Source organism: Vigna radiata, chromosome 7 (assembly GCF_000741045.1).
Source record: "Vigna radiata var. radiata cultivar VC1973A chromosome 7, Vradiata_ver6, whole genome shotgun sequence".
NCBI classification, from domain to species: Eukaryota; Viridiplantae; Streptophyta; class Magnoliopsida; order Fabales; family Fabaceae; genus Vigna; species Vigna radiata.
In genome coordinates, this window is record NC_028357.1 from 33,250,018 (window position 1) to 33,262,333 (window position 12,316).

At 33.0% G+C, this 12,316-nt stretch overlaps 2 protein-coding genes across 2 annotated transcripts; one reads left to right on the forward strand and one right to left on the reverse strand.

The window, feature by feature from the left end:
- Positions 1–114: 114 nt before the first annotated feature.
- On the reverse strand, positions 115–4,619 carry LOC106765698 (protein mak16). Its single transcript, XM_014650400.2, has 9 exons — positions 4,368–4,619; positions 4,134–4,243; positions 3,476–3,594; positions 3,285–3,382; positions 2,722–2,809; positions 2,492–2,629; positions 2,273–2,366; positions 1,485–1,633; positions 115–573 (listed from the first exon to the last, which is right to left on the reverse strand). Exons 1-9 carry the CDS (start codon positions 4,427–4,429, stop codon positions 526–528), a joined length of 906 nt encoding a protein of 301 aa, XP_014505886.1. The 5' UTR covers positions 4,430–4,619; the 3' UTR covers positions 115–525.
- A 465-nt stretch (positions 4,620–5,084) lies between these two features.
- Positions 5,085–11,179, forward strand: LOC106769535 (GATA transcription factor 24). The gene is made up of 11 exons (XM_014655196.2): positions 5,085–5,576; positions 6,617–6,712; positions 6,807–6,940; positions 7,773–7,874; positions 7,992–8,106; positions 8,796–8,852; positions 9,688–9,756; positions 10,100–10,168; positions 10,505–10,585; positions 10,704–10,772; positions 10,891–11,179. Exons 1-11 carry the CDS (start codon positions 5,352–5,354, stop codon positions 10,933–10,935), a joined length of 1,062 nt encoding a protein of 353 aa, XP_014510682.1. The 5' UTR covers positions 5,085–5,351; the 3' UTR covers positions 10,936–11,179.
- Positions 11,180–12,316: the final 1,137 nt, after the last annotated feature.

Here is a 12,316-nt window from a genome sequence, read left to right on the forward strand (position 1 = left end):
ACTTTTCTACCTTTTCATTCACTCAGCCAACTTGTGGTCCTATTTCTTACCATCTAAATTTTCTTGACATACCGAAATATCTTTAAGAAAACAAAATCATAATAAAACATAAAATTCCAAAACCAGCAGCACTATTTCATACAACGATGATATCATCCAAGGGATTTTTGTAATCCAACTGCAAGTGAAAATCAGTTTCAGAAAAAAGTTACAAAATGTGCTTAACTTTCTCTAAACTTACAAAGGTCTCCAAAACCTTGCAGAGCAGCGTGACACAAGAANAGGATCAGTCACTATTAATGCCCGATTAAATGCAGGGATGAGATGCTCCGTCTCTATAAAACTACCCTAGATACACTTTATGGCATTTGCCAGAGCTCCTTCAGAACATTAAATAAATTGAAAAGAGAAATGGAAAGTGTATATAACTTTTAAATGGATAAGAACAAAATTAGAAGACTCAACAATCAAAATTCCGTTTTTGCTTTAGCAGTTTTCTTCTATCCGTAAAAACGGCAAATGCAACTACTGTACCGCCCTCTTTCTTTCAACACCATCATCCTCTTGCTCAACCTGACGACAAAAATCAAGGTTGCAAAATCAGATTTTGAACCAAAAACTAAATATGGTTAAATATAGTACATCGATTTTATAAAATTAAGTTGGGGTCATAGTATTTCTAAAGTGAAATAAGAGTCTTAGTAAAGATTATTAGGCCACACACTTGATGTCCAATTCTNATTGTGAGGAAGNATGTTGAAGATCTTACATTCACTATAAATATGATCAAACTATAAATAAGTATGTACAAACTTCACATTACAAGGTTTTGTGAAGTTGTTAAATTTGAGTTGAAGTCCACTTCTTAATAAAACTCAATTAACGTCAACAGAGAAGAAATTCACTCTAATATGAAATGGCATTNAATTCAGCACTGTTTGGCACTCATACAGTTCACTTTAGCATTCTTTTTGCTTTCTAAACGTTACTTTTAAAAATGAAGATGGAATGAAGCTAATTGGTGCCTTATTCTATAAACACAAATGCATATTAACAACATGTTTCAGAATGTAGCTTTGGCAAACCAAACACAGCAAAAACTAGGTACTATAAAGCAAGAAGAAGGGAAATTATCTACAAGGATTTGATTCACATTATTGTCAGAAATACTCATGACATGGATTAGACATGCATGTATAACATTATTGAAGTAAACATTGGATTAGCTTGTTAATAACCTAACTTTCAAAAATAAAGAGGCATTGGCTCTATTTTCAGCTTTAGAAGAACAAAAAGGTTTCCACTTTCTAACAATCTATCTTGAAAGTTCTGAGTCAAGAAATTACAGTCTGGCATCGTTTATTTGAAAACAATATTGATATTATTATACGCAAAAGTTCCTCTAAGTTAAGATGTTCAGATATTANTATCAAATAGCATTTGAGGTGCCGATAATATTTTCAAAGGAAACGTTGTATAATTACCTCAACAAGGACCCTTGTCTTCTTTGATTTAGAATCAAGGCCATTCTTCTCAAGTTTCTTTGAAGCTAAAATCATTTTCCTTTTTGCTCTACTCAGATCAACTGCTTCATCATCTTCCTCTTCATCATCCTCTTCATCAGAGCTTCCAGCTGCATAAGTACACTTTATCATTCTTTTGCTTTTCTAATGTGTAAGTTTGGAACTTTTTCCAAATTCACGAACACATCTCTTCTCAATATGAAAGGCTCCCACACGCAACAAATAATGAAATAATCAACTCACAACATAAGCACCTCACACAAATGGACATTTCAAGTTCTAGCTAAGCAGAAACCANCTTTNTATCTGACTGTTTATTATTTTTCTTCTATTTGAGGGGTTATCATTTGTGAAGACGTNACTGTAATCNCTATACAGTTTAAATTACTTTTTCCCTTTTATCATCATCATAATTACAATAAGTTCATGATTCAGAATGAAAAAGAATTGGAAGATCTTATTACTGCATCAAATCTTGAAGAAATGAAGACATGAAAATTTATTATAGAAATTATGCAGCAAACAAAATTCCAATCTGAAACTTAACCCTGAATTTGGGCTTCAATCAGGCAAAAGCAAATTTGTTGTCGAGGGACCAATTATTTAAAANAAAAATGGGAACACAATTCACTATTTCGTCACAAATAAAAAAATGACATCCACATACATTTCAACAAATGAAAAATACTCAATGCATGTTCCAAAGCTTCTAAACTAAATTTGACCATTTTAACCAACATCATAATTACCCTGTGACTTGTGAGCCGCAAAACCACCAAAATCCTCCATATCTTCTTCCTCTTCAAGTTCATCATATCCTTCTACATATTCTACCTCTAGCTCCTGTCCATTCCAAAACAAAAAAATAAACAGATTGAAAAGANTAAACACATTTAAAAAGGTAAATTCCAAATAGGTTTTAAATGAAACATGATAACAGACAAAAAAATGGGTTAGTGGATACATACCTCTTCATCCTCTTCCTCGACAGGTTGAAGATTCTCCATATCAAGAACTTTATTGTACTCTTCAAGAGGATAATTATATATATCACTTTGTTGATAAACACCTTTTTGAAGGCGTTCCAATAGCTCTTTTTCAATAGACTAAATAATATTGAAAAGCACCAATGAGTAAAGTGAAAAATGAAAAAACATANAATTTAATGTGTATGGGTAACATTAGGATTGACAATAACCTTTTCCAACAAAGCTGCTTTTTCAGCCTTCTCTTCTCTTCGAGCCTCTCTCTTTATCTGTTTCCTTGGAGTCGTCATTATTTTCTCCCTGTAAAACAGCAACCGCTTTCAATAATATGATAAACTGCTCATAACAATTAATTGCAACATCAGTTTAAAAAAATGAATCATAGATAAAAGATACAACACAAAATGTATGACCTCACCTTAAACATAAAATCATGTTCAAAATATTGCATAGATACATACATGTGTATAAATAACAGACAGGAAGAATACCTATTAAGTCACAGCATTCAAAACTAATTCCAATAAGTTCTGGAAAAAGGAATTTATGCTAAAATAATGGGATTAAAACTAATTAACTAATAATGATGTTGTAGAAAAATTAGTGCCTAGGGTTGCAACACAAATATAGAATAAATTATTACTAAATGCTCAAAATGGTTCACTACAAAAAACAAAAATTAGAGCATCTAGACTACAAACTACTTGCATAAAAATTAGGCATTGGTAAACATGATAAGATAAAACAAACTGAATATGAGAATATGATTTCGAACCTCGTCTTCAGAGCAAGTTTCCTCATTCGTATCCGCATTTGGGTCATTTTAGTCAGTCGTTGCTTTATCTTGTGTATAAGAAGCTTGGGCCAATACATCTGCCAATGCAGAAACACATTTAACTTGACAATAACTAACCANTAAAATGTTGAATACTTAAATATGCCAAAGACTACATATATCAACAGTACCAGTTGTTTGTCTATGACTTCAAGAGCCTTCTCATAATTCCTAGGCAGCTTTACTCTTTCCCACAAATCTTTCGGCATGTGAGCCCGTTCTATAGTTTTCATGTAAAGATAAAACACTCCTGCAACACCCAATGCAAATTTATGATTCTACAAATATTTTCTCTTCAATTACCCATTTATTGCATTTGTCCGGAAGAGCATATATGAGCTTATTTAAATTTATCTTCCGAAGTTATGCAGAAAGTTGAAGCTATCTGGTCAAAATTATGAAAGTGGCTGGCATAAACTCTTTCTAACAAATTTCAATAAGTTTTGCAGTGAAGCTTATTAAACTACAGAAATGCTTGGATAAACTTCTCAACGAGTACTTTTATAAACTTAAATAAATAAATAAAAAATCAACATTGAGCAAACTACAACTTCTATAAAAGCTCTCCTATCTAACTTCCCCATAAATCGAAGTATACAAGTTAATATTACCTTCTGTAAAATCGAGAAATTTATCNAAACAGGGTTATATCAAATTTATAATTCCAACAAAATGATAACATAAGCGTCGTAACCAGCACTACTACATAGTACAAAGCATCAATTCCAGCCAAAGCAAAACTAGCTCCAAAAAGGAAAAAAAAAAAAAAGTGTTTGTAAGCAAAAGTACCATTATCTTCTCGAATAGTGGCATATCGACTATTAGCCAAAGGGCACGAACTTCTGTTACAGACCCCAGTTACGTTGTAAGGGTTTCTACAGAAATTCCCCGTCGTAATTCTACCAGGAAAAAAAAGAGTGNATGATTATCTTGTCAGAGCATTATCAATAAAACAAAATCATAAATCGGAAGAGAGACTAAATAAAAGGAAAATCGAAATCAAAAAGTTAGGGAACTGCTTACTTGGCCAAATAACTGCAATGGTTGTGCCTGATAACTTGCCATATGACCTCGTCGTGCTGCATCGTTGCCCCAAAGTTTTAGGGTTCAGCTTCGGCGGTGTCGTTTCACGGTGCGACGGATGTCGTTTTACTGCGGAGGGAGAGAACTGGAGGCGTCGCTGTGAACTGCGGAGGGAAGGCTCGGCAGTGGCCTCCGACGGAGTAGGTTTTACTTGAGGGTAGGGCTGGGTATAATTAGGGTAGGTTTTCTCCTATTATTACTTATTACTAGGTACAGAAGCTTTAAAAAAAATCTGATTTTAATAAATTGGAAAAATGAATTATTTCAATATTTCTTTAAAAATATTTAAAACTATTACTTCTTAATTCTATTCCAATACTTAATTATGTTATGTAAGAAATTTATCTCTAATTTGTATGCATTTTAGTTTTTCAGTTTCAACTTTTTTTTAATTTAATTTACATAGTTTAGTAATTGTTTAAATTAATTTGCTGAAACGTAAAATCAATATATAGAATATGAAAAGAAATGATATAAAATAAATGAATTAAGAATTCTTTTTAAAAAAATTAAATTGAAACCAATTAAAAATACATAGTTTTGACGTATAGTCTTGCTTAAAATTTAATTAGTACAGGGATGGATTTAAAGATGTTATGTCCCACCAACCATAGGAACATATAATTGAAAAAAAAAATACACAAAATTTGAATATGGATGATGAAATTTTGATTGATGTGTTTTTTATTCTGCTCTTAAGTCTCATTGTTTCTCTGGCTGGGCTGTGTTTGGTCTGGGAAAGAACTTAATCAAATATTTTGCATTTCTATTCTTTTGGGCACTCTTTCTCTTTCTCTATTCCTTCAATCCTTCTTTTTGTCTCTCTATTCTCTCACAACCCCACCTTCTTCTGCTTCCTTTCTAGGGTTCATTAGCAAACCTTCCAACACACTTCCAAAATTTTTTAAGAGGGATGCTACAGGAATGGATACAGTGAATAATCACAGCCAAAACGGGGAAGAGCAGCCTCCGCCGCCAGGGACTGCGCTTGCTATGCAGGTGGTTCATTACTCCAATGGTTCCTATGAAGGGGAAGAAGCAGCCACTCCAGTTGGCCATGCTTCAACTGCTATGCACGCCCGAACCAGTGAACTCACCATTTCCTTTGAGGGTGAAGTTTATGTTTTCCCTGCTGTTACCCCACAAAAGGTTGATTTTATTCACTCTCAACTTTTTTAGTTGATTAGAACAATACCTTGGATCCATTGGTGTGGAGACTTGGCATTATGTGGAGATTGAAGTGTTTGAATATGGTTTAATCGATCATTGAGGAAAAAATTAAAATGGAAAAAAACTGTTTGATGTGGATTTAATAATTCATGTGTTGGTCACCCGTGATGATATTTTTATGTCGAATTAAAAGAAAAAAATTGGGAAGTTGTGGCAGAAAGTGTAGGTTTCACCCAATCTCTTGAAATGGATTAAAGTTTTTGCATAGAGTGGTGAAGGGATTTCTAGGTTCTAGTGTTTGTAATGTTATAAAAAGACTGAAAGGAGAAGAACAAGTTGTCTTATAATGAAACTCTGCAATTGTATTATTGATTATATTCAGATTCTATTGTCATGCATTGAAGAAATTACATAGATTTTTGTATCAGAAAAGCCAAGAGAAGAACTTCAAGTGGAGGGGTTCAACAGAGACATTCCTTTCTTCTCTCTTTATAGCAGAAAGTTATTTACTCGTATTTCCCTCCCACACACAATTATTCAATCACCAATAGGTTATTGTGAGTCTTTAGTCTAGAGCTGTGCCTGATTGTTGTCATGCAGATTGTGTGTCTGATTGTTGCATGTCATGTGGATTGTTTGACAAATTGTCTTTGGTGGCTGTATTTTTAATTCTCTCGTTCACCCTTTGCTCATTTGTGTTCATTAAAGTTGTGCTCCCCTTGCTGCCTGGCTTCTCCTCTCAGTATTGTATTGGCACTGTGATTGGTTTTAGTTGCATGATTACAAAACCTGATGATTTTCTTATATTTGAATGACACCTATGCTCCAACTTTAATGTGAATTTCAAATTTTTTAGATGGTCATGAGTGATTACTTGTCCCCTGATAAATTGTTTAATTGGATTGGATGTGGTCCCAATTAATTGTGCTCTACTGTGGCATATTTACACCACTTCTATGAAATGATTGGACATTTTTTGAAGATTGATAATGTCTTTATTTGTATGAAATGAAATATAGGTGCAGGCAGTATTATTACTTCTGGGAGGGCAGGAGACACCAAATACTGTCCCGACCCCAGATTTTTTGTTGCAGCAAAACAGTCAGGACATTAGGGTATATCTTCAGAAGTTGCTTTTCTTTTTGAAACATTTTTCTCTTATTGTTCCTTAACTTATTAAGTGTTTTAAATCTTGTTATTATATGTCAGGAAATAAATGATCCTTCCAGATGTTCAAAGCTTTCCCGAAGAATTGCCTCACTTGTTAGGTTTCGTGAAAAACGAAAAGAGAGATGTTTTGAGAAGAAAATCCGATACACATGCCGTAAAGAGGTTGCCCAGAGGTAGGGATAGGGTAGTTGGGAAGTAGAAGCTCTGAAGATATTTTGTTTTTCCCCAAAATTATTTATACTCTTGTATCATAATTTTTCATTTTCTATTATGAATTGCTGTACAGACATTTATAAAGTGTTGAGAAAGAAATGCGTATTATTGCTGTGAATTAGTCTTCTCTACCATGAAAAGTGCTTAAATTGTATTATCATTTCTTATTTTAGAAGAGACACTTATCTCTACCTGGTGATTTTTATGTCATATAATTTAGTTCGTTTTGATGTCAATGAGCCCCTCAGGTTCATTTTCTCTTTCCTCTGATCTTAATATTATTGTTGGCTACTAATTTTGAATCCCCTTTTTTAAGAAGATGAATTAAAAATTTCAAGTGAAGTTTCAAAGCCAATAATGTGAGTATGCAAGGCTTCACTCTATTCATAAAATCCTATTAATAATTCAATTTATAAAATTAGCTTCTGACAACCTTAGAAGTTGAAGAAATTATAAGTTTACTTGTAGTTACTCTATTTGTTAAGACTATTTTTGGTTAAACAAAAATTGTGAGCTGACTTGGTATTGAGTGAATACCTGGCTCATATCTGTGCTTCACAAGTAACATCCCCCTCATGCCTGTACCCCTGTTTCTTATGGCAGCATCTATGGTGTTTGAAGTCTGCATTGGTGATTGGTATTTTATTATTGTGTTTCTGTCTTGCAAAAGCATTAGCTTTCACAATAAGAATGGGATTTTTAGTTTTGACCCTAATACGTTTATGCTTTGTTTGTCCTCTAGATGGTATAAGCTGGTTTTCTTGGGATTGACAATACTTGGTTATCTAATAGGATGCATCGTAAGAATGGACAATTTGCATCACTGAAGGAAGACTACAAATCTCATGCTGAAAACTGGGATTCAAGCAATGCTATTCCTGGGCCAGAATCTACGTGAGTTTCGAAGTTATTCCTTTTGTTTGAGACGGATGGATGCAACAACTTTTATTCTTATTTTATGGATTGGTTCTAATATGATTATTCTTGTGTTGCATCTCTGTCATTGTTAAGTGAACGTAGATGCCAGCATTGTGGAATTAGTGAGAAGTCTACTCCAGCTATGCGTCGAGGACCAGCAGGTCCAAGATCTCTATGCAATGCCTGTGGGCTTATGTGGGCAAATAAAGTAATTAATATCTCTTTTAGCTTAGCGTGGGACTTAGTTTCTTGTTATTGATTGTTGCAAGTGTTGCTTTCCAGAATCAGATATGACATGTTGGTCTCCCTTTTGTAACTTTATTTTAGACTAATGAAGGCCATGCCTTAAACACTGTAGCTTTTGTTGACTGGAATGTCATCAAATTTTAGTAAACCTATATTTTATTAAGATTTCTTTTTAACCTTTTGTCTGCTCTTATTGCCTAGACTTTCATCTTTAGTGACTTGAGTCATTCTGAATGTGATTATCAGTTTATGGGTCCTTAAAGGTCACATTTTGTATCATTGTCGGATAAAATGACGGGAAAACTGAAAAGCAATACTACCTTTTGGCATCTCTGACAAGTGATAACTGTTTATGAGTTGAAATTTGAAAACAAGGATTTTGTGTCAACCTGAAGATTGTTTATTCATAGGATGCTCTGTCTTTCTGTTTCAGCAAGAATAACAATTTTCTGTCTATTCAACATCTTATCTATTGCAGTTATCAACTCATTGTTAATCATAGTCCTGGAATTTTGTGAAAGATGGTTATTTTGCATGTCTGGATTGTTATGGCCATGAGAGGATAGTTTATTACCAAGTATCAACTGAACAAGTTCATGTTTCCATCTACCCAAGTACTGATCTTACTTTTCATGCCTTATTGATTTGAAGGGAACTCTGAGAGATCTCACCAAAGCAGGAAGGATTGCTTTTGAACAAAATGAACTGGTATTTTTAATGTTTTTTATTGTCATGGAACAATTTCTTTTCTCCCATTCTCATACTTCTCCTATTGTAAATAACCAAGATTTAAATATAGTGTCTTCATGCTTTATGTCAAAACGGGTAGACAAATTCATCTAAGGCATTGTCTACATCACACTTTTAAAAACATCTAGATCTGTTTGTGTGGAAAGCAGGATGGATCTGGATCCTCTTGGGCACTTACATGACCCTGTTATATGATAAGAAAGGTACACAAACTGTCCTGTGCTAAAAATGATTTTGGGACCACTACAACAAGCATTGCCTTTTGTCTCATAAAATGGCTTGGTCATAAGATGGCCACACATGAGACGATCCAAATGGAAATATGTATTAACTAAGGATGTGAAGGGGTTTGACAAACTTGCTCTGCTACTCATGACTAGGACACAGTTTAGAGGAGAGACTCTCTTCACACATAATTACATGATAACAAAAGTAAATATTTGTTATTAGTTGGTCTGCTGTATAATATGAAAACATATAAGCATTCTTATTATGATTCAACTATTTTCAGAAATTATTGTTGATGAAATATGACTAGAAAGAAAAGGTGTTAGGAGATGACAACATGAAAATTTTGGCATAGCAGTCAACATTTTTCAACAATAAATACTATGCAGACATAGCTTGTGTCTATTCCTTAACCTTTTTTGTTAGGTCTACTTGCTCGAAATCTGAAGAAATACTTTAGCCTGTAATTTTTCTCCCAGTGGTCTCCAATTTTTAATTTCTGATATGATCTTTGCTCAAAAGATGTTTGAAATTTCAAGTCTAACAATATTCTCTTTATTTTAAGGATACTTCAGCTGATATAAAGCCTTCAAAAGCAGAAGCAGAACATTCTTGTGCCAAGCAAGACAAAGAGGTACTAATGTTAGAATTCACTTAGCAAATTAATAAAAACTTTATTTTGTTCATGTATAACTGTTTCTTTAACCTTTTTGTTCTTGCGGCAATGGTGGTCTCCTTCCTTGTTTACCAAACTTTGACAAGGGTTATAAAACTGCATGAAAACTCTTCGATTTTTAATATCAGTTTATTGTTTTCTGAGGGTCCATTCACTTTCTTTTTCAAACTTGTGCTTTCTAATGCTGATTATTATCAATTAGTTGACTTTTGAGTACTGTTTGCGTGATGGAACACTGATCCTCATGCTGAAACTGTTTCCTTGGCTATGGATTTGTAATTTTTATCTTTTAATTTATCAGGGAAGCCCTGAGGAAACAAAGCCTGTGCAAATGGATTCCAGACGGTCACCTGAGAAGACAAATGAGCAGGTTTTATCTATTTGTCTGTTTAAATTAGTTAATTTATTTACATTTTCTATGCAATTTAATGGAACTCCATTTTGCTCAATCTATGATGAAGAAATTTGTCCTATTTGCTTATATCAGATTATGCAATTTACTTTAATTGAATAGATTATGCAAAAATTGACAATTTAATCAACTGTTAGTTGACTCCCTACTAAAATTGTGTTTTAGGTCTGGTGTGGATATAGTAACTTGTATGGCATTTTGATTTTAGAACTCAGGGTGTTATATCAAGAATATAACTTAAAAGTTTTTCAACTTTTGAATATTGTCCTTCAATTTAATTTTGTGGGTTTGCAGTTTATTATCGGAACTGCTGAATCAGTTACTGACAAATTGTCCATCCAAGTGGAGAATCATGCTCTTAGTCTGCATGAGCAGGTATTCCTTTTTCTTTCCTCAATCAACCAAGAGGTATCCTTGAGATGGTTAAGTGAAAAGGGTTGAGGTGATTGGAACTCCTTCGACAATTGATATGATATACTTTTGAGATTTACAGGATACTCTTGAGGATCTTGCTAATGCTTCAGGGACCGAGTTTGAGATTTCCGCTGGTTTTGATGAACAGGTATATGTCACAACTGATTTATTTGTTACTATTCTTGAAATATATAGGAGCTGTGCCATCCGATCCTTCCACTACCCTTTATCTATATTTACTTTACTAAAGTTCATGGTACATACAGGTTGATATTGATGATTCCAACATGAGAACATATTGGTTGATCTAGAGATGTTTCTGTGCGCAATCAGCAGGTTTGTTCCCAATGGAAAGGCATATACACTGCTGGTTCAACTAACATTGGACTTCTAGGAATAGTTTATGTTTTATAGACAAACTATTTCTGGAAGTACTGTGAATTATATGATTGTAGACTTACAGTTTTTATACATGGGTTCCTGTACATCCCTTTGGACCAGATTTGATTTATATATAATGTGAATAGTTCTGTTTTTTTTTTACCATCTGCGGTATTCAACTTTGATTTTGTCTTATTTTGTGGTAACTCAGCTAAACTTATAATTAGATGGGAGACAGAAGATGAGCATTCAACAAATTCTTAGTTACACAAAAGATGCATACCTCATTACGGTTGTCCACATGAAATGAGCAAATAAAAATTGAGAAAAAGCCAAACAATGCTAAATAATAAAAAAAAGGAAAGAGTCTTCTGGCAATTTCATCCAAGCAAGTTTCATGAATTTTTAAAATTTATTTTTTGTTGTCCGCTTCATGGTATTACATCATTTTAGTTACTTTAAGCAACTTGATTATTCTAGGATAATAACTGTTAAAAGGTGTTTTGGTTTGAATGGTTTTTATACAATTTCATCTTACATTTTGGTTCTTGCTTTTGTTTTAATCTCTCTAATGTATTCATTTTTGTGTTTAGTTTTTGTAATATTTACTTATTTTTTAATTGACTTTTGAAAAATGACAAGAAATGAACAAATTATTCACTTATTACAAGAAATTTCATGGAGACAAGGAATTTTATAGGAATTGAAAACATATTTAAGTCAAACTTTTTTAGTTGGTTGTACCACCTTCTAATTCTCCTTTTTGATTTCTTGGTGGAAAAGCTTCTCACCAAGAAATGTGTAGGACTCAATATGAACAATAGGTTGATTTTCAATAAGAGAACATGTAATCGGGATTATTTCCTGGATTGTAGAATTTAAGAATTACTTCTAAATTATACAATTCAAAAACATTAATTAAAAAAAGTAATTACAGAATTCTGTAATTCAAAATAGACTTCTAGAATAATTTTTAGATTGTTAAATCCAATTAAATTACATAATTTAAAAGTAATTTTAAAAGTTTACTATAGATTATACAATTTAAGAGTGAATTTCCTGATGATGTTTAACGGCTTACATGAATTCGTTTCGTCTTAAACTTTTAAGCCAGACCTTCCAATGGGTGCACAGGGAAAGCATGGGGTGGAAAAAAGAATTTCCCAACAACTGAGTTGTTTTCAAAAGTGATTTTTAAGAGGAGTTTTTTCATGCATTGCACATTTTTCTTTTGGCAACCTAATATATATATATATATATATATATATATATATATATATATATATATATAAAGTTTTAAGATAAGAGGAT

Bases quoted from the DNA above. Each gene is read 5' to 3' on its own strand.
- LOC106765698 (XM_014650400.2), bottom strand. From the start codon at position 4,429: ATGCAGCACGACGAGGTCATATGGCAAGTTATCAGGCACAACCATTGC. The intron at 2,367-2,491 runs GTATGTATCCAC...TGGAATGGACAG, and splicing joins TCGAGGAAGAGGATGAAGAG to GAGCTAGAGGTAGAATATGT. The intron at 574-1,484 runs GTAATTATACAA...TTTTGTCGTCAG, and splicing joins AGACAAGGGTCCTTGTTGAG to GTTGAGCAAGAGGATGATGG.
- LOC106769535 (XM_014655196.2), top strand. From the start codon at position 5,352: ATGGATACAGTGAATAATCACAGCCAAAACGGGGAAGAGCAGCCTCCG. The intron at 8,107-8,795 runs GTAATTAATATC...ATTGATTTGAAG, and splicing joins GGCTTATGTGGGCAAATAAA to GGAACTCTGAGAGATCTCAC. The intron at 10,773-10,890 runs GTATATGTCACA...TGGTACATACAG, and splicing joins CCGCTGGTTTTGATGAACAG to GTTGATATTGATGATTCCAA.